Source organism: Strix aluco, chromosome 4, assembly GCF_031877795.1.
Source record: "Strix aluco isolate bStrAlu1 chromosome 4, bStrAlu1.hap1, whole genome shotgun sequence".
Taxonomy (NCBI): domain Eukaryota; kingdom Metazoa; phylum Chordata; class Aves; order Strigiformes; family Strigidae; genus Strix; species Strix aluco.
This window is the reverse complement of record NC_133934.1, coordinates 1-20,850: the sequence shown is the minus strand read 5'-3', so window position 1 is coordinate 20,850 and position 20,850 is coordinate 1. Positions and strand designations below refer to the sequence as shown.

At 44.3% G+C, this 20,850-nt stretch overlaps 2 protein-coding genes across 4 annotated transcripts in view; one reads left to right on the top strand and one right to left on the bottom strand.

Moving 5' to 3' along the window:
- Positions 1 to 17,497, bottom strand: part of M1AP (meiosis 1 associated protein) — a 45,337-nt gene extending 27,840 nt beyond the window's left edge. Inside the window, exons 1-3 of one of the 3 annotated variants that reach the window (XM_074821631.1) lie at positions 16,520 to 17,497; positions 7,749 to 8,041; positions 2,415 to 2,597 (exon numbers count right to left, since the gene is read on the bottom strand). In XM_074821631.1, the coding sequence (XP_074677732.1) occupies positions 2,415 to 2,597; positions 7,749 to 7,997 (432 nt within the window). In that variant the 5' untranslated portion in view covers positions 7,998 to 8,041; positions 16,520 to 17,497. Of the gene's footprint in view, positions 1 to 2,414; positions 2,598 to 7,748; positions 8,042 to 8,609; positions 13,243 to 15,991; positions 16,387 to 16,519 lie in introns of those variants that run through there. The other 2 variants (XM_074821633.1, XM_074821634.1) reach the window with 2 other exon arrangements.
- LOC141922946 (uncharacterized) lies at positions 14,046 to 20,751 on the top strand. Its single transcript, XM_074823134.1, has 11 exons — positions 14,046 to 14,102; positions 14,364 to 14,666; positions 15,151 to 15,213; positions 15,317 to 15,377; positions 15,942 to 16,441; positions 17,496 to 17,781; positions 19,639 to 19,805; positions 19,893 to 19,933; positions 20,024 to 20,052; positions 20,304 to 20,344; positions 20,584 to 20,751. Exons 1-6 carry the CDS (start codon positions 14,046 to 14,048, stop codon positions 17,631 to 17,633), a joined length of 1,122 nt encoding a protein of 373 aa, XP_074679235.1. The 3' UTR covers positions 17,634 to 17,781; positions 19,639 to 19,805; positions 19,893 to 19,933; positions 20,024 to 20,052; positions 20,304 to 20,344; positions 20,584 to 20,751.
- Positions 20,752 to 20,850: the final 99 nt, after the last annotated feature.

Here is a 20,850-nt window from a genome sequence, read left to right as displayed (position 1 = left end):
TCCTGGCTTTACAGTTAAAGCACACATCACATTTGAAATGGTCAGGAAAAATGCCTCAAGCCCCTAAGAAAACACAGAGAAGTAGTGAAATCAGGAGAAAGGCTTCCTGGATAGACACTAGAAGTGAGCCTTAATTACAGCTGGGGGAGTCTGCCTAATCACAGCATGACTCTGGAAGGGTTTAAGGATCTAAACAAAGTAGAAGGACTGGGGAAATTTCACTCATGAGAGTCTGAATTCCTTTTTAGGCCTGACAAAGCTCCAAAACCAGGTGGACCCTGAGCCTGTGAAGTCTGAAATGAAAGACAGTTTGGAGCTGATGTTTCCTCATGTCCAGAAGATAACATGACTGCTGAGTCCTTCCCCTCTTGGTAAGTGCCTGTCCTTTCACATCAGTTGATACTACTTCTAAAAACCCACTTATTCCTGTGAACCTTGCTCTGCTTCCTATATTTGCACATATGTTCTCATGTGTTAGCAGCTTCCCTCCCACTTATGCAAGCATACACACCCAGCTGAGAAGACAGTCACTAGCATGCACCAAAATCTATTAGATCCTGTCCCAGGACTGCTGTACATATAGTTTTCCCTAGATATGACCCCTTTTCTCCTGGAATATGCCCAGAGGGATTTGAGGACTTGATATATTCATGCAGGATTTCTGGACATTAGATCTCTGAGACAGCTAGATTGCTGAATACCTAAAATTTTCTGACATGTTCACTGTAAATAGGGTCATGTCAGAGCCACTGCTCAAGCTAAACAGTGACAACACACCTCTGCAATTGGCTCAGGAAGCACTGGACAGACCTGCTGTGTGCATGTTCATTCCCACTGAGAATCCTGGGAAACAAGACACCAGTATGTATGCGTACTGAAATCCCAGACAAACATCAGGCTGTCCTACCACACTAATTCATGTCACTAACCTGTCCAACAAGACTTATTTAGCTGAAGGCCCTGTTCTTTCTACTTTCTCCAGGCAAATCATCAATAGCCAGTCTGAAAACTTCACAAAGCCTAAGCAGAAAGGAAACGTTTGCATGTGGTGTTTCAAAACACTTTACTCTCCCTTCCCAGGGCCCTCCTCCTAGAAGGAAGTTTGGGAACCACTGTGGCTTGGGATATAGAATAACACATAGCCTAGAGCTGGGATGAACAGAAATACCTTTCATGATGCAGGAATACTTATTTAGCTGTAGAATTTCCTTTTAGGCTGTCTTTTATGAAATTTTCTAAACTATGTGAGTGTAGGTGGAACATGAGAGATACATTTATAAAACATGATTCATGAAGTGGTAAGTGAGAGAGAGTGCTCTTAGTGCATCAGCAGCTGCACCTTATTAAGGGCCTTGTAAAGTGCAAGGAGTGGGGACAAAGTCCTAGTGCATCAGGATTACAGCAGGCACGGTTCTCCCCTAATTCTCTGGGGCATGGGCAAAGCAATTGGATTGCCCCATTCTTTCTGTGTCTGTCATAAAGGCCTAAGAGACTACCCTTTTTCCATTCACCCAGTGTAGGGATGCCTGCCAAGAACAGACATGATGCTTCCTGAATTTCAGGGGCCGTCTGCTGTTCAGAGCTTAAAATGGTCTTTTTAGACTTTTCAGTTATTTCATGCAGCCATTGCCAATGATGTAAGGGACTCCTATGACAATTCGCAGAGTAGGAGCCCTGTGGAACTCTCAAGCTGCCACTGAGAAAAGAAAAATGCTAGTTATAAACAAAAACCCTCTTGTTATTCAAATACTGTATTTTCTTTATATACATATTATATGTATATATATTCTATACATATATGTATATATATTCCATATATACAGAGTATATATATACTCTGAAAACTGATTTGAAGAGGAATGTACCAAGACAATGAACATTCTGCAGGCTTTTCCTGTCCTTTGCAACTATACCAACTAATCTCAAGATGATATGCGTTTCTTCTGTCTGTCTGATCTCACTTCCAATGAGTGGTGGACGTGCTTTCAAGCACAATGAGGACCTTTGTACAAACATCCTATTGTATCAGTGAAAGTTCCAGACACTATAACCACAGAATGTAACTGTAGGCTGAAAGGAAAATCAAGTCCATAAGTCCTGTGAATGTCTTTGCATTTGACACAGTTCTGTGAAAGTAATCAAAATAAAGCTGAAAAAACATCCAATCTTAAATGCCTGGAAATTAAATTAACTTTTCTATAAAGTAAATCAGTCTCCAAAAGCAGCTCAAACCTGAATCCGTCTAGTTTCCATGAGCATTCAGAGATTGCCACATGGGTTTTTCTGGAAGGCTTCTTTTCTTAATTACTCTCTCACTTCCATGGACCTTAGATGCCACACAGACTATCATCTTAATGTGTTACAAGTGGCGAGTCTGGTGGATGGCTCCCACTACTTTCCCAACATTTTCTTACCTCAACAGAACTATTTGTTGAGCCTCCTGCTGCTGTGTGTCTGCTGTATTGTTTGAACTGTTGCAATCCATCTTGCACAGCCTGTACCACTCCATTTCCCCTCTGTGGGAAACAGCCTTCTCTTGGTAGCGAACGGAGCTCCGAAATGCAGGCTTGAATTCGTGCAAAGTTTTCTTTCACTTGCTGCAAAACAGTATTCAATGAAATTGAAAGACTGGAAATGTCAAACTGATAATATGAAATATTTTTCCATAGTGTAGAAGAAGGCTTTTGAATTCACAGCACTGAGATAAGACCAGGGGCAGGAACCAAGTTATAAAGCAGTGAACAGTGATGTGAATCAAAACCAGCTGATTGTTACACTTGTAACAACACCCACAATCACCTCTCAAGCTTTAGTTGTCTACCTGCTGCTAGCTAAAATGTAGTAGTTCAGCATGCCCCTCTCCTCTGGCCCTGCGTAACACAGAGGTGCAGAACTTGAGACGTAAATGGGAGCGCTGAGGCGGTCTGATGTCACCCCTGACATCCTTACTTGTCGAGCTGTGGACCTCTGGAACCTGTGTTCAGGAGGGTCTTCAGTCAGACAGCGGCAACAGGTTCAAAAAGGGGTTCCACAAACTCATGGGTAACAGGTCCAGAAGCAGATACCAAGAGGATAGCCTCAAATGTACCCTTGATCATTCTTAATACAACAGCTGTGGAACTAGGGGAGTGTGAATTGCAGTGACTGGGCTGGGGCACTCCCCCAGAAGAGCCTTTCCTTTTGAGACTGAGCTGATGGACTGTTGGTCTGACTGCTGGACTGGCGTTTCTTATGCTCTTATACTGCTCTTTTAGGACATTCACCACAGTAATTATCAAAAAAGCAAACACTGATGGAAGGTCTGTGGACCCTCCTGCTTCAAAGATGAGCTACCAGAGCAAGTGTTAGAAAGAGAAAAATTATTATATAGCTGTCATTTGCAAAAATGTTTTATTCCTTTAGGCAACAGCTACCGCTATACAATGGCTGCCCCAAGGACAGCTGGTCTGACTCATTATGGCAAGATGAACATTATAAATGCACATTTATTAACCTGTTGTGCTCCACAATGATACTTGGTGTCAGTCCCATAGATCGGAGGATATTGGGCCCTATTCTCACTGCCTGCTATGGTCATTACCTCCAGATTATCTGCAGTCCAGGCCTGCTGAACCCTTATATCACATATGTTGCTTAGCACTTCCTTGAACTTGGTATCCCTTTATAGTGGTCACCTAAATGCACAGAAGGCAGTCTGAATATGACCCAGGCTGGCTAGGATCATGGTAGACCCCTCTCACACTCTTTCTCCAGGCAATATTATTCGAGGCTACCTGGTATCTATTACCTAGCCATGACCTTTCCTTAGCATAGACATGACAATGCTAGGGAACACCCAGGATCCAAAGGTGTGTGGAGCATCTCAGCTGGTGTTCACACAGGTATCAGCTCACCTGAGTTTCAAAAAGAACTCAAAGGTACCCAGCAGGTAAATGGGCAAATTCTGGCTATAGGAGAGATTATTAGTGAACTCTATCAAATCTATTTGAAGCAGTGTAAGACACTGCTGCCAGAGGTCACCCTCCTCACAGAAGAGGCCACAGATGAACTATGACTCATTTGCTTCAGATGCTTGGAGCTCTGACTAACTGAACCACTCTTGAGCAGCCATGGTTTACAGCATGGTCTTTCAGTGTGACTAAGTTATGAACCAGGGAGCCCAGGCATGTGCTCACAAACAGATCCAACAGTTCTGCAAATAAGGTGAGGAATGCCTGCCCTGCAATCCCAGGAGGCAGCTGCAGCTCACACAGATGTAAACCGGCTGTCTCAGGTCAAGTATTGCTCCTAACTACAGCAGAACAGGGCTCAGCATGGGCTGCAGCACAGCCTGAAGTCTAGTTAAGTACCTGTCCTGTGGAATTGGCACCAGCAGAGTTGCATTTTCTCTTGTATATGCACAGCTACTTTAAATGTTAACTTAGGCGAGTCTATGCAAACTGCAGTTTCAACTCTGGAACGTTCTTGGGACAAGTTAAACTTCTAAGCACAAATTCTGTTGTTTAACTACTTCTGACTGCGGCCCCCTTCTGGGTGCTGACACGCAGCCCAGTGTCTTTGATATGTCTCTTCACATGTGACCCTGCTCCTTCATTACATAACTCCAGGAATTAATGACTTCACACTGTGTGTCCAGCAAAACATTTAAATCTGCAATGCTACATTGCTTCCACAGAAAAGCTCCCAGAATGAGAGATCACAGCTGGCCACAAGCCAGGGTAGGCACCATGCTCACTGTCCCGTCTGTCTCCCTTCACATGCTGTACCCTCACCCACTTCACTGTCTTAATTTGCTAGTCCCTGTAGTTGTCTTTCTGCCCTTTCTGGGAGTTGGGGGGGATGGCTGCCCATCCTGAGGGCAAACCAGTACGAACAGGGCCCATCAGCTGGAGGTGCTCTGCTCAGAGTCCTTGCTCAGGCCCACATTAAAATTTTTTGACACCTTAATGCTCACTTCCCCTCTTGTCATCATCTGTTGTTCTGCACAATTATTTACTTCCTGGTTTCTTTTTCTTTGGCACCCCCCTGCCCTTTCCAGGAAAGCTCTTTGGACTTGTTAGAGTTAGACCAATAGGGGAGACCAGTAGGAACAGAGACCATAAACAAGGGCCCAGGAAAGACTAAGAAAAGGGTAACAACCATATATGATACTTCTCCATGTAATCTCCCCCAATCTCTATTTTCGGCTCTGGGACTTTCCTGACTTCATATGATTTGTCTAATAAGCAATCTTTAATATAGCTCTATCTTGGTTCCTCACTGAGAAGTATCAAGTTTTTCTCTAGCTAGATCAGAAAGTCAATGTGATAAACAGGATGCCCTGTGGAGTCAAAAGGGCAAATTTGGGAGTACAGAAAAAGCAATGGAGCCCTGGCATTTCTGAAGAAGGCTGAAACAGAACAGATGTTTATCAGATACAGATGTAAAACTGTTCCTGATTCCAGAAGCTGCAGAGGACCAGATACCATTATTAGTGAAATTAGGTCCATTGAAGAAGACAATCATCTTGCTATACTTCACTGTGCCTAATAAATAATAGTTCTGAAAAACAGCCTGCAGTACAACAGCAGATGTCTAAAATAAAGAGATGGCTCACTAGGCAGAACATCCAAGCAAAGCTGGGGAGAAGGGGAGTGCAGGCTCACACCAGAACTGCGCCTATCAACCGGCTACACACCATGGGCTCAAGTCTTTGAGTGTGAACTTTGTTGTGTTGGACAAGTCCCAGAGAAACACAATAACAATATTATGGCAAAAGAGTTGGTGTGATTACCAGTCAAGCAAACAGGAGGAAAGGTGTTTTTTAGCTCTCTGTACAGCATTGTTGAGTCCGGTATTGGAATGTAGCATCCAAAAAAACAGAAGAGGGAATACACAGAAGGGCTTGGAAGTTATTAAGGGCCTGTAAAAATGCCTTGCAGTTACTTATACTTTGTTCTCTTTCATTTACCAGCTAGAAGATTAAGAGGGGACCTGTTTATATTTAGAGGAAGAAAGTATAAAATACAAGCAGGTTCTTCAGTGTAGCCGAAAGAGGAGATATATTAACAAATCCCTAGAAGCTAAAGCAAATAAATTCAAATTAGAAACCAGGTGCAAGTTTCACAATGACAATGATTAACCACTGGAAGAAATTATCAACAGAAGTACTTGACTCTCCACCTCATAATATCTTCAGATCAAAACTAGATGTCTTTCTGGAGGAAGTGCTTTAATGATATATGGGTACTTTAGTGAAATATAATAGCCTGTAATATGAAGGAAGCCAAACAATGATCTAATGGTTCTTCTGTCTTTAAAAACTGTGATCAGCAAAATATGAGGATTTGTTGTTTAAATAAAAAAGACAGATATCATGAGTAGAAGATTCATATGATGGGGCAAGTAGAGGGATTGGGTCAAAGTGCATTTGTGCTCTGGTGACCCATAATTACCAAATGAAATCTGAGGTTGCCATCAGCCTGCACATGTTGTATCAGTGTCAGGACATACCTAGCAAATACAAAAGCAGGTATTTGGCCCCACTTACAAATTAAATTGGATGTAATGCAAAATCACAGAAAACAGGCCTGGAACCAGTTGTGAAACAGATTGCTTAGTCCATCCTACAGTGACATGCCAGGATGAATTTACATGTAATTCATCCTAGGAAGCAAGACAAATGTGTGTTCTTACAGCCCCTAATCAGGGTGATTTCACAGTATCTCCAGAAAATGTTTCTTTGGTATCCCCTTAGTTATCCCTGTCACATTATCGATAACCTGTTCTACAAAATAAACACCACCATCAGCCGCAGTCTTCTTGCAGATCACATTTGCTAAATTACCGTTGACTTCTGATTTTTTTTCCCAGTTGGCCTCTACCTTTCCTGAGATGTGAAAACTTGACACAATATTTCAGAATGTTTTCACCATTGCTGAATAAAGTGGAAGGGTTAATACTGTGTGTTTACTCTAATGTAGTGTAAATGAGAGTGCTCAGTATGACTGTTCATAATAGTATGACTTCATAGATTCTTGTGAACTTTACGATGCTTTGTAATCCCAAACTTTTATTGTAGAGCTGCTAGTCATTATCCATCTATATTTATTCTGCTGCATATCCCTAGATGAGTGAAATGCTTGTTCTTACTGACTTTGAGCTATATATTTAAAAGACGTGTAGATGGGTGCTTAGGGACACGGTTTAGTGGTGGACTTGGCAGTGTTAGGTTTACAGTTGGACTCAACGATCTTAAGGGTCTTTTCCAACCTAAATGATTCTATCATTTCAGGATATTTCTCAAATTTGGCAAAAATATTTTGAATTCTGATCCTTTCCACTTAAATGTCTGGAATCTCTCCCAAAGTGGTAATATTTGTGTAATCAGCAGGTACACAGACTATTTCACCATCCAAATTATTACAGCTGTAGAGTTGTGTTTGATAATTTTGACAGAGAAGCATTACAGATAGTGCAGAAAGTAGCATATGAAAGGGAGAGGTACAAGAGATGTTTTAGAAGGGAACAGCACAAAACCTAAATTATGCATTTGAGCAACTTCACAGATCAAAAATATGACACTCCTCCTTTTAAGCATCATTCTTTCATAGACTTCACGGAAGAGGTGAATTTTATGAAACTATGCTCTTTGAGAATGATTAGTTTTTAGATACACATTTGTAGTAAATTACAACTTTCTTTGCTGAACTGCACCAATGTATCGACTCATGTTTGTTAGACCCCAAGAGACATAATTTCACACATACCGCAAAGGGAAGCAGACACTCCTGCTGGTTCTGCACCACGTAGAGGCTCAGCAGGGGAACACGGCAGGGGCCTATCAAACTGCATGCCAAACAAAGAGTGTTTTCCAGAGCTTCAGAAAGTACAGAACAAGTGTTGGTCCAGGAAGGTGATGTGACATCCACAATGAGAATCCGTGATGGCTGCTGGCAGTGTACTTTAGTAGCAGGAAATGTTCTCCGTGTTTCTGAGAGTAATCTTCTGGAATTCATGGCTTCTGAACATGGGTATTAGATGTCCTGTTATCCATCTGCATCTGAACAGGAAAAAGGAACAAATAACAGCAATCAGTGAGACTCTCCCTTTCCTATTCTCTTGAAAGCAACCTGAGACAGAGCAGACAGTAATTAATTAGTCTCCTAGAGCTTTCTCCAAAGCAGTCATTCTCCATACTCTTAAGATAAACCCACACAAAGAGAAGGAAAAATGCATACGGTCAGACAACAAAACAGTTCAACTAAAGAAAACGCATAGCAGATACACTCTTGCAACTGGAGCAGTTAAAAATGTTAATAGCATAGCCATGCCCAGCCCATGGATGAGCTGTGTGGTATGTCGTGTGATCCCTCAGCATGGCTCAGGTGCGTGGCATCAATCTCCAACAGAGAAGTGATCTCCAGCAGTGGGTGGACAGCAAGACTTTGAACTCCTACTTCTGCAGTGGCCAAGTGATTATACCCAAACGTCCTAAGGAGAACACAGTCCCCACTCCTTGATACTCAATATGAGACAAGTAGCTGTCATATACAAGAAAGGCCAGCATGATGCAGCAAGAAAATATTGTATATACGAAAATTTAACTTTGTGGTTGGTGGAGAACTGACCTTTATCCTTCAGAGTTTCTAACAGCTGTGGTTTGCTTTCTGCACTGACAAAAGCCTCAAGGAATGCAGCACTAAGGTTGCCCAGCAGTACCTCATACTATTCAAGAACACGGGAGTGCTGCACGCCTTAAAAAAATCTGTAATGTCAGAAACTCCAACAGAAAGTATTTTCAGCTAAACACCAGCTTTGATTCCCAGAGCTGGCTGGAGATGCTGGGAATGCTGTGCAGGGAGGCGGCTGTGCTTCATGTGTCACAGAGCTGTGCCAAACGACGCAGAGATTTGTTAGCTCGTGGTGCTGTCAGTGTTGCAGGTGACAGCTTGCACAAGGAAGGAAAGGAAAGATCAGGGCTTCTCAGCTTCCAGGTCCTGTGTGGGAAGACAGGTGGTTCTCGATGCAGTGCCCTGGGAGACCCCGGATCCCTCAAGGCACACGAACAGAGTGTGTGGTTAGGATACGTTTCTCCCACACCTCTTTTAGTGTTTCCTTTCAAATATCCACACTTTCATCCAACACCACCGCTATGTATCTTTGCGTGCATAAGGCTCAGTTGTTGCTGCTTTGAGAGACATCCCCACAATCTTTTAAGAAAGTTTGACCGCTTCTGTGAAACAGTAAGCAGAGAAGAGCGAGAAGCAAACAGGAGTGTGCTGTCAGGTCTTGTGTTTTTCCTGTGCCTCACGTGTATGAAACAGAGGAAACCACTCAGCCTTGAGCCCAGAGTGAACACCTTGTAGTTTGGCTCAGAGGTTTAGAGGCAAAAGTATTCACATGCACTCATCCTCAGACCCTGAATATGATGTTTGTTCCCCGCCCCCCCAGTTTTCCTTCAATGCATACATCTTAAGCGTAAGAGTCAGCATTTTCCTGTTAAAAAAATCCTTTTTCTTCCTTCATCGTCAACAAAGATCCTGCCTAAAATCTTCTCTTCACTAAACCTAAACATATCTGCACAAAGCACTCAGTGCTGTTTCTAAGTTTATAGAAAAAGCTTCAAGAATATGTCTCGATCTTCATAATAACAGTAGTATGTAACATACAAGTCTACTTGTGCCCAGAAAAGTGTTTGTATAATTGCATATACCTCCTCAATATGAACTAGAATAAATTCTTTCTTCCTACAGCTGTGTAAATCCTCAGTAGTCTTAGTGAAAGTTTGAAGCGACCCTGGATTTACATAGTTGGGCTCTGGTCAGAACCCAGGCCAGTATGCATTCCTGTAATTTGTGTGGTATGCTCAGCTGAGACAATTAACTCTTGTATGCTCACCAAGGAGACAAGCTACTGTATTTTCTACAGCCTCCAGCACTTTGGAGTAAGAATTTCTGTAAGTCTTGAAAAGAGCAAGAAATGCATTTCTATTTGATTGAAGTATCACCAGAAAAAACCTCTGTATTTCTAGGATGTCGGTGAAAGCAAAACTGAGTGATCACAGATTGAATTTCAAAACCGAGGCTAACATTTCAGAAGTGGTGAAAATGTTATATATATACAGATCATGTACATATGTGTAGGTATCTTGCTATGACTAGTAACCTGATACAATTTCATTGGAAAATGAAAAACTGCCAGATACCACTTTAATCAGTGTCTCTTCTGGAGCTTTACAATCTACAGGAGTTTACTAAATTACTTCACTGAATCGAGGAAAATATTTGTCTCTCTGCATTTTTTGTGATGAGGCTTCATACTACTGAACTCTGCAAGCCCCCAGTGCTTTCTCAAACAAGGAAACAAAACCCATGTGGCAGTCAGAAATCTAGGAGAGTTGGGTCTTTGATGTGCATTGGTTTCAGAGAGAAAAATGAGCCTTGATTATGAAAAAGATACAGTTTTCTTAAATTTGAATGAATTCTCTCATTCTTGACACTGTACAGGACTATGCTTATTTTAAAATGCTTTTGCAAAAAGGATCTCTCACCAGCTATGCTCCTTATCAACTGAATGAATTTAATTTCTTCATAACTGTGGTGTCTTAATTAATCTCTGCTTAGCAATATTCATATGATTTTTCTGTACAGTATTTGACACACAGTGTAAACTGCCCACCTCTCTCCCAGCCTACACCAGTTACACTTAGCTGTGATGAGGCTGGATAACTGAAGAATTCAGTATAATAGTCTAACTGGTTGCTATGGTAAAATCACATCTTCATTTAAGCAGCAAGTGAACTGTCAGAGAGCCTGGCCTAAGGGATTACACCACAATTCAGTGTGCGTAAGTGAAAACCGTTAGTTCTAGCAGCTGACATGACAGTAACTTATTGCTCAATAAAACAGAACTTACCAACTGTCAGAGCTAGCTGCTAACAGTGATGTACATTTTGCTCAATGCAAGAAGACATACATTTTTCAGAACTATAAAGACAGGGACGGGAAGAAAACTTTGCCATATTGAGTGACTTGTGAGTGCTGATGACATTCTGCTGTTGCATATTATCCTATGTGCTCAATTTGCTCCAGTTATACAAAACCATTAAATAACATCGAAGTCTAAAAAAACATAAATGAGAGGCAACACCAAAGCCACTGGTTAAAGAAGACTAAGGATAGGCTCCATCTTCTTTCTAATATAAGAACCAGCAAAACTTGGATCCAACCTTACTCTAAGTGGGAAGAAAAAACCAAAAATGTGAATAATAAGTTTAAGTTAAGAATGCCTTACTGGGTAGCTAAGCCCTACAGTCCTACAGCTATGAAGACAACTACTTTGACAGCAGTCTGTTTACAGAGAAGTAGGGAGTAAAACCAAGAAAAAAACTGAGATGCGATAATAATGAATACAAGCTATTGGCAAGGAAATGCACAGAAAATGGTGAACAAAAGGCACCAACAAATGGTAACAGTCAACAGGTTTATAAAAACTTACTCTGTAAATTATTGAAGAACAAAGGCTAAACACTTCAAGAAGAAAAGACAATCTTGAAATAGTATAAATCTGCAATTAGCTTATAAGGATATGATTTTTTTTAATGATGCAGAAAAAGTGTTCAATAAATATTTTGATCTGCATTTAGAAAAAAGCACTGATAACTAATGATTCTTTTTTCCATTAGTGGTTAGGGCAGATACTGACCTGCAGCTGCTAAGACTGTGAGGTTTACATTTCAGAAAGGGGATCTTTGTGCACAGAAGCTCTTTGAACCATTGCTGTTAACCTTTAACTCATCTCAGAGCTGTGCAAGTTCCAGAGTAACCATGTTCTTGTTTAAACAAAGAGCATGCAAAACTATTCAGATGGCGATAGCCTATCTGTCATAATGTACATACCAAGCAAATTCATAGAAACAGTGATATAATGCAGTCAATATCAGATTTTAAAAACAGTTGCATAATTATGCAAAATAGATCTCATTAATCAACAGATTTTAGTAGGATTACGTATAGGTCTAGGTGGTCAAGACAGGAGCATCAGCAGAGTATAATTTGCCTCTATGAAGCATTCAATTTAAACACACTTGCTTTTAGTGACCATATTACTATAAAAAGCACGAATCCCCTCAATTAATAGAGTAAGAGCTCATTAATGGAGAAATTGCAGATATCTATAAACGAGGATTATTCAGTAAAATGTTTCCATTGCAGTTATACAGCAATCTATTTTTTACTTAATTAAGTAGAAATCAGATGATACACAAAAATTTACCTCATCAAATGTATAGAAGACAGAACACTGACACTGCAAAGAAGACTCATTTATAAATATATCATTTATATATATTTTATGACATATATATCATTTATAAACACAGTCGTTTATCAAACTGGGCTAATCTGCATACTATGCATTCTAATATAGCCAAATGCAACTAACCAAAAGAGCAGCAGAGGTAGCCAAAGGTAAGAGCTTATGTCACCTTCAAGTCAGGAAGTCCCCGAACTGCAGGGAGAGAGGCCGGGAGAGCGGTCTGCAGCAGCATCACTGCAGGCTCATCCTCTTCCTGCACTCCCCAAAGCATCTGCTCTGGGCCACAGGTTCATGGAGGAGACAGATCGTGGGTTTACCCTGTGTCACTATTTTCATATATCTGGAGTTTCAAAGTAGCTGGTTTAAAAACGTGCCATTTTCTGAGTAAGCTTCAAGACCCTGGGAAACATGAATATTCTCATGTGGAAAACAGATCAAGCTGCACAAATAAGTGGGTTTACTAGATAAAAACAGAGCAAGACATGGAGAAGCCTGAGCTGTGAAGTGGCAATGCAGTGTGGATGGCCTCTGGTGTGTAACTTTTTGTCTACCTAGCCTAGAAAGGAAGGCATTTATTAAAAAAGGTCAGGATGAACAGAAGAATAAAAACAACCAAACAAAAAAAAGTTAGCATAAAATCAAGCTACTGAAAACAAAATTATTCAAGATCCTATATAATAGAAGACATTACATGTTTTTCTATACACCAGTGCTATAACCAATATTAAATAAGTGGCTTCAGGCTTGTGCTCTTGTTGATATAAAATCACCAAATCTTAGTAAGAATAGTCACTTTATCATAGTGTTAAAATCACTCATTATAACCTTACATTTTTTTTCCCTAAAAAGAAGGGGAATTATAACATTATAGGAGTTTAGAAAAAGGCATTTTTTAATTCTGAATCACTAAAAATGATGCAGCAAATGGTTGTGAATGCTTATCAATCAGTGTGTTGACAGATATAGCAAAACAAGGACAAGCTGATGCATAATGCATATGCCCAAGTGCCCCTATAGAACAACGAGCCAACTCATAAAACCCATCAACAATGCTCTGAGGAAAGCCATGTTATCATGAGGGACTCCTGTTTGACTGATGTGTTGGAACTCTCAGAATTAAAACTTTTTAGGTATTGTAATATCTTTTTGATGAGATTATATATATGATTAATGAAGCCTCATAGGGCATACGCTCTATCTTGCCTGGCATCTTGATTAAGAAACTAGAATGATATGAAGTCAACATACACATTAAACAGATAAAAACCTGCATAATTCATAAGCCTCAAAACCTAACTGTAGACAGGCAATCATCACTGAGGGCACTTTAGCAAGTGCACATGAAATCATGAGATACATGCACGTTATCAGAGGAGACTAGCACTGTCCTCCATACTAATGCCTTATAGACAGGCCCACTTTCATTTCCTTCTTTCTGCTACTCCCTGACACAAGGCATCCTGAATCCTCTTCAACGCAATGAAACAGGATGGAGCAAAAGGGGACTGTTATTTCCCTTCCATCACACCTTGAAATATCCTTTAACAATAGTCAGGGCACTTTTCTGAGAGGTACGATATCTTATGTGAACTCCTCACCCTGAGAACAGCATTGAATCCAGACCTTGCACATTCTGAATGTCTTTTCTAGCCATTAATCCAGTGTACGAAATGATTAGTGGCAATAACCACATCAGCTTCAGCAGAGGAGCAATCTCTTCTTGTTTTTTGAATACAGCAACTTAGTTAATGGAACCAGGAGAGAACTCTGGTATGTGCATCCTCAGTGGAAGCAGCTGCCTCACCGTAACCCAGACCTGAGCATTTACATGCCAAAAAGGGCAGGGTTTAAGACACCACTTTCCCTTCTCTACTTCCACACAGCCAGCTGAGGTAAGTCCTTGCTCAGGGTTAGAACCCAAAATCTAACACCGTGGTCTGGGTTCTGCTTTGATTCTACACAGGATCTTCCCAGCCCTGACTGAACAAGGCTTGCACCTGAATGACCAAGAGCAATGCTGAAATCACAAACGTCAGACCAAAGCAGCCGGTCTTCTCTTTCTCCAGCAACACCAAATTCTGCTGGACTGTGGGGACAGCAAGAGGCTGAATCAAACAGAACTGCTGCAAGAAGGGTTTCGGGAAGGAGGTTTGGAACAGCTGTTCCTCTCAAATATGCCCCGGGGTAGGCAGAAGCTGGTAGAGAAGGGCAGGAAGACATCCTCGCAGATCCCAAGGCCCGCATCCTCACAAGTACACACCAGCCTGTGGCGCAGATCGATTCCCCAGACGCTACAGCCTCCCTTCCTCGAGCTGTACCTCGAGCTGATGCAGCTCCCCCACGAGCTGTACAGTAACACGGAGGACCTAGTAGGAGTTAATGTTGTTTCACAGCACAACTCATGGCTAGATTAACAAAGGAAATCCGCAGTTTGGCAGGGGACAATGCTGTAGAGAGCAGCCAGCCCCCTCCTCCAATCTCTCCCTCTTCAAACCGCTTTCCTCTACCAAATAAAAATTGGTGCAAGAACAAAGGACAAACAAAGGGTCATCTCTCAGCTCCTGGGCAGAATCATGTAGCAGGGGCTGCATCTCCTTACTACTTCCTACCGCCAAAGCACCTGACACTCTTTTGAAGGCTGCACATTATGCTGATGGCCAGCTGCAATTTATCTCCAGTGGTATGATTTCAGGTTACGCTAGAAGCAGTCCCATGATGTCACGCTGTATTAGGAATAGGGGACTAGTCAGTGGAACTTTAGTATCACAGTTAGCATGTCACGCACTTTCCTTAACTGGCCAAGACTCACTTTTAAAGTAGTGGGGCTTCCCATCCCACTGCTTCTATTGACAGACTGCTCCTAAACCTCAGTGCCCTAGTGATGAGAAACCTTCCAGTAATTATCATCCTAAACATGTGGGGTCTTGCCATTTTATACCATCGTTCTTGTGCCAGCATTATCCTTTCCTTCCATAACTTTTCTTCTGCCTCATTATTTGCACCTTTTACACATTTGTAGACAAAAATCATACCCCTGCTCAGCTTCACCTTGCCCTTCAAGAGCCACGGCTTTTCTAGCTGTAGCTCATAAAACAGGCTCTGTATTTCCCCCATTATCCTAGTCACTCTTTTCTGCAGCTGCTCCAATTTAAACATTTCTGTACATATTTCACTTCCATTCATATTTTATTCAAATTACACAAAACATTTGATGGCATCTCACAAATTTATAATGCAACTGATACTTCCCCATTACTACTGAATGGCATTTGTCATATATGACAACAGGGAATACGGAATACTTTAAACTCAGATGATAAACCAAAGCGCATAATTTAGTATATGTATTTTTTCAATGGCTTTCAATGTTGCTAAGGTGTAGTTTAGGATTTTTCAAGTCTGGAAATTGTCCTCGAGAGGTTTTATAAAATAACCAAATTTTACTGGACACAAGTGGCAGAAAGCAGAATTTATGCATTAATGATGTGCTAATAACAAATCTTGTTAATCAAGAAAAAAATCCGTAGAATACTAATGTATGCCCGGTGTGTTTAGATCGCGTGCTACAACCGCAAGCCCTGGTGGTATCCCGGATGTGACCTCCGAGTCTCCAAACTGTAAGTCTCACCGTAACATTCTTGCAGGTTACTATTTCCTGTACTATTTTTGTAAAGGCTTCAGAAAGCAATACTACCTCACTGCCGAGCGCTGGGACCGCCCGCTCCGAAGGGACGCAGCGCCCAGCCGCACCCCCTCACCGCCGGAGGCGCCAAGGCGCTGCGGCAGCCGCTGTCCCCGCGGCCGGGTCGGTGCCGCCGCAGGGCTGCGGGAGCGGCAGATCCTCCCGCTCTGCCCGCCGGTGCCACCGGAGGAGGGCGGACGGGTACCGGGCGGGGTCACACAGCCGGGCGGGCTGGGGGAAATGGCGGGAACAGCGTCTGCGCCGCTCCCCAGGAACGGACCCGCGGCGCCACTTGGGACAGATCAGCGAGTCCACCCGATCGATCGTCCGACACTGCCAAGGCCGCGCCCAAAGCACCTCCCTGAGCGCCACGGCCGCAAACACGGGGCGGCGGGTGGAGGGGCCCTGCCCGCTGTGGGCGCGGCCCTGCCCGCTGGGCGCGGGGCCCTGCCGGTGTTCCGGGTATGGCCCTGCGCGGGGAGCGGCGCCGGGCCCGCGGGGCGAGAGCAGCCCTGCCCGGGCGGCCGGCGCCGCGGTTACCTGCCCGAGCCCCGGCCGACGTGCCCGGCAGCGGCGCGGCGATCCCGGCGGACGGGGGGCTGAGGAGGGCTCCGCCCCGGCCCTCAGGCGTGGGGGGGCGCGGGCGTGCCGAGGCGCGGGTGGGCGCAGGCCGGAGCTGGGGACTGGGCGGGGGAGGAACGGGCGGTGGCTCCTGCAGCACAGTGGCTGTGGGATTGGCCCGTGCCCTTGCCCTCTCATCTGTGAGGAAACGGATGCTTAAAGGAAAACCTGCATTTTTCAGAAGGGATTTTAGTGTAAGAATAGCTGCTGGAGATCTCAGGCTAAAATCAGTAACGACACTTGCCATCTCAGAACATTATACATTAATTTATAAATTCAATATGTCAGTTAAATAATAAAACTAAATCAAACATGCATTGAATCTCCATTACATGCTGATCCCCCGTCAGGCATGTTCCTGATCAGATGCTGCAGCAATCTGTTATCTCCCATGCCTTTATCGTTCATTTGAACAGGTGTTTCTAGTCATTGTGGATGAAGATTACAGATAACAAAATAACCAGAGCCAGAAATAATAATAAATATCAGCTGGAATAGAAATACGTAGGTCTTATTTGCAGGGTGCAGCATATTTCTGGGAAACAAGATAATTTGGATCATGTTGAAAATTATAGTGTCAGGGAAGGCAGCTGGTCTGCCGATAACCTGATTGAAGAAGAGTTTGACCTTGACAAGGTAGCGGTGTACCCTTGAGATAAGGAAGCTATGCTTAAAGCAAATAACTTTCAAGGAGCTGCTGACTACCTAGCAGGATGAAGCAAGCAGGGAGGAAACTGCTAAGGGTTATCCAACGAGAATGTTAAAAACAACTTTTTGACCAATTATACTGTAACACTCTGGCACCTGAAATATATAAAAATGCATGCTTTTAGTAATAAGAAACTAGCCACTTGTTCACCCGTGTGTGTGTGTGTTGCTTTGTCCATCTCTACAGCGACATGTGGTGACCACGACGTGCGACGACAACGTGCAACAAAGCCGAGATCGCGACTTGGCAAGGCCGGGGTTCGGGATTCGCAACTTAGCCAAGGTGGGCTGCAGGACGGCGTGCAGCGGAGACGGAGCCCGGTGAAGCTGAGAGCAGTGGGAACCTGCTTGGTCTGGACCTGAACTTCGACACCTGATAAAGTGAGCCACCTGGAACGGGACTGTAGCCATGGGACAGGACTTAACGAAAGAAGAGGAAACAATACTGTCCACATGGAGAGCATTACTTCAACGTAAGGGTGTTTAGTGAATACGGGCTAAGGCGAATGCTCATTTGGAGTAAAATGCACGGATTTGAAGCAACAGCTGCCACGGCATTTAGTGTATCAGCGTGGCAGGCAGTAGGGCAAAAATTGTGGGATGCAATTTCTAAAGGGTCAAAAGATGCATCAGAATTGGCTACTATTTGGCGGCTGCTGAGTGAGACTCTAAAAGAATGGAAAGAAGAGCGGGACAGTAAGGAAAGGGAACTAGAGGCAGCAACTGCTGAGACAAAGGAAAAATGCTCTGTAAGTTTCCTTTGGACTTGTTTTGTCGCAATAGCACCTCTCCTAAGATCTCTGTTCCCAAAAAAGAGCATTCTTTTTCTTCTTTATGCCACCTAGGATGCCTCCTCAGACCTTCTCTGTGTACCACAGCCCTGTTTTAGCTCTGTAGCGGGCTTGGATTCTCTCTCATGCCCTCAGAAACCCATCCTCAGGTGTGTTTGTACCTCAGAGCACTCTTAATCATCCTCTGTGCCATCTAGGGTGTCTCCATTTGGTCCCCGCCTCCCGACGACATCTGTACTGTTCAGATCCCCTCCAGACTTCCTTCTCATGTCCCTGAGCCTTCTTTGGTACCTTTGGCCCAATCAGGACCTCTCTAAGGGTGTCATGATGCTTATCGATGCCTTCAAGGATGCCCCTAGCAGACTTCTAGCTTTGTAGCAGACCTCGCAGCCATCTCATTCCCTCAGAGGGCTTCCCGAGCGTTCGTGCTATCTGTGACCCAGCCCAGTCAGTCTGTCCTCCCTTCCCTCTAGCCGTGCCTCTGTTCGTTCCCTGGCCCTCTGATGACGTGTTTGCTTGGTTCAGATCCCCTCCGGATCTAATCGTCATGTCCCCAGTCCTTTTTCTGTCTCTCTGGCTCCCTCGGGACAGTTCTCCTCCCAGTCACGATGCCTGCCAAGACCTTCCTTGTGGTCCGGTTCCATCCTGTAGCACTTTAGGTGGGGCCGTCTTTGAGCCGCACACGAACTCATTTGTTCCTCTGTGCTAGCCAGGATTCCCGTGTTTAGTTCCCAGCCACCCAAGACCATCTGTACTCTGCTCAGGTGATCACCCGAGTTCCTCCTGGTTGTCCCTCAGCCTTCGTTTATCCATCAGCCCCGCCCCCACGATCCCTCTCCTCACAGTCGCAGTGCCTGCTGAGACCTCCCTCGATCTCCACAGCCCCTTGAGGCACTCGATCTCCTTTTTTCTCTCTCTGGTTCTGTCAGAGCCTCCCTCCTTTCTTTGCTGTGCAGCGCTCCTTTTTCTTTCTCTCTGCCATCGAGGGTGTCTCCGCTTGGTTGTTCTCTCAATCATCTGTAGTTTGCCCAGATGCCCTCCTGAGACTCCAGGGCCCTCGCTGTGTCTGCAAGGCTTCTTTTCTTACCGTGCTCCCTCCTAACTCCTCTGCTCTCTATAACAATGTCTTCCGAGTCCTTTTGCGTACTCCACCGCGCTCTTGTGGCACTTCATCACCCTTTGGATTTTGGTTTTTGGCGCTCTTCAGAGCACTCTTCTCTTACTCTCTGGCGTGTCAGCCTGCACACGTATGTGGGTTGGAACTGCCCTGCCTGGGGGCACAGCGATGTCGGTCAGGGGAAGAATAGCACTAAGAGTCTGTAGTTAATGTTGATTTGCCTGGACTGTTTAGGTACAGCCCGTACAGCCCCCTCAGAGCAAGCAGCCCTCAGCAGCAGGCAAGGATGTCATGGGGATGACCGGAGCTATCTGGGGGAGGCTGCGGGAGTGGTAGTTGAACAGAGGGAATCTCAAAGGTGTTAAGGCTTGTTTGTGTAGGGCTTAATGCTGTTTTGTTTTTATGTTTTTTTTTAATGGCAGGCTGTAATGACACCCTAGACGGTGTTCCTACATGGAGTCAAGAACTCTGGAATTGTTAAGCTGTCACTCAGCATCCAGGTGACTTGCTTAAAAGTTTTTTTCAGATCCAGAGGGACAATATATGCACCAAAGAGTGACAGAGACAGCGAGCAGGGCACTGTAAGAAGGTGGGTCAGCGTGTGGTGTCAGAGGAGAAGACGTGACTGGTTGCTACATGACTGGCTTATCGGTTTGGGGTTTTTTTTGTTTTGAAGGTGCAAAGCAGGATATCGGCACCGGAGATGACTCGGGCAAGGTGAGATGCGTGGGCTGAAGTAGCAGTTATTTTTCAGGTGTCGTACTGTTGGTGAAGCTAGAAGCATCTCCTGTTGTCTGTGTCTTACAGGTGGTACCCAGGCCTCGACGTGGCGACCGGTAAATGTCAGAGGCAGGGTGGGTGAGTGGCCAAGGTAACGGGGCAGGAGATGGCAGTCGGTGTGGGCAGGCTGCAGGTTCAGCTTGTGCCTCTCGCTTTGGTTTATGCAGGTGCCACATGTAGGCTGGGAGGGGCGAAGCCGCGTGCCGCTGAGCAGTCCAGGACAGCGAGGCAGTTGTCGGCTGGGTCAGGGTTTCAGTGCAAAGAATCACGTGGCAGCTCGATGAAGCATTTCTCTTTGGTTTTGCAGGAGCCGGGCACGCTGCCTTTGGAATCGGACGAGCGTTTGAGGTGAGCTGGGTAGTAGAGAGCAGGAGCACGGTGCTGGTGATTTCTCGCAAGCACAGTGGTAGCTCTCTGTCTTTTGGTATCGTAGGTGCCACGGGCCACGCTGGCCGCAGCGTCCGACACTGGACTCTGCACAGAGCAGCTGAGCGGAAAGCCCCGTGGCTGTTGAGGTGGAGGGTGTTGTGGCAGAGGTGTGTCAGCTGACGTGATGCTGACTGCTGGCACTGTTGGTTTTTTTGCAGATGATGAAGAGGAACCTGGCAGCTGCAGGAGTGTCCTGGTTAGCTGATGTGGTTTTTGTTGAGGATGGATTCAGACCCCTGGCTCTCTGAAAGTTGAGGGATGAGGGACCGCTGCCCTACAGTGTCTAATCTTGACTTCAGTTAGAAAGAGACTTTACAAAATGGAAACCTTTCTCAAGGAAGTTTCATTTTATGAACTCTCCATCAGAGTGGATCTTCAGAGATGATGTATTTGGCAGTAGTACTCTTGGGCGGTGCAGCTGGCCC

Excerpts from the sequence above, each read along its gene's own strand:
- LOC141922946 (XM_074823134.1), top strand. The coding sequence starts at position 14,046 with ATGGAACCAGGAGAGAACTCTGGTATGTGCATCCTCAGTGGAAGCAGC. Across the intron at positions 14,103-14,363 it reads GTGGAAGCAGCTGCCTCACC|CAACACCAAATTCTGCTGGA; the intron begins GTAACCCAGACC and ends CTCTTTCTCCAG. Across the intron at positions 15,214-15,316 it reads GTAATTATCATCCTAAACAT|ACAAAAATCATACCCCTGCT; the intron begins GTGGGGTCTTGC and ends ACACATTTGTAG.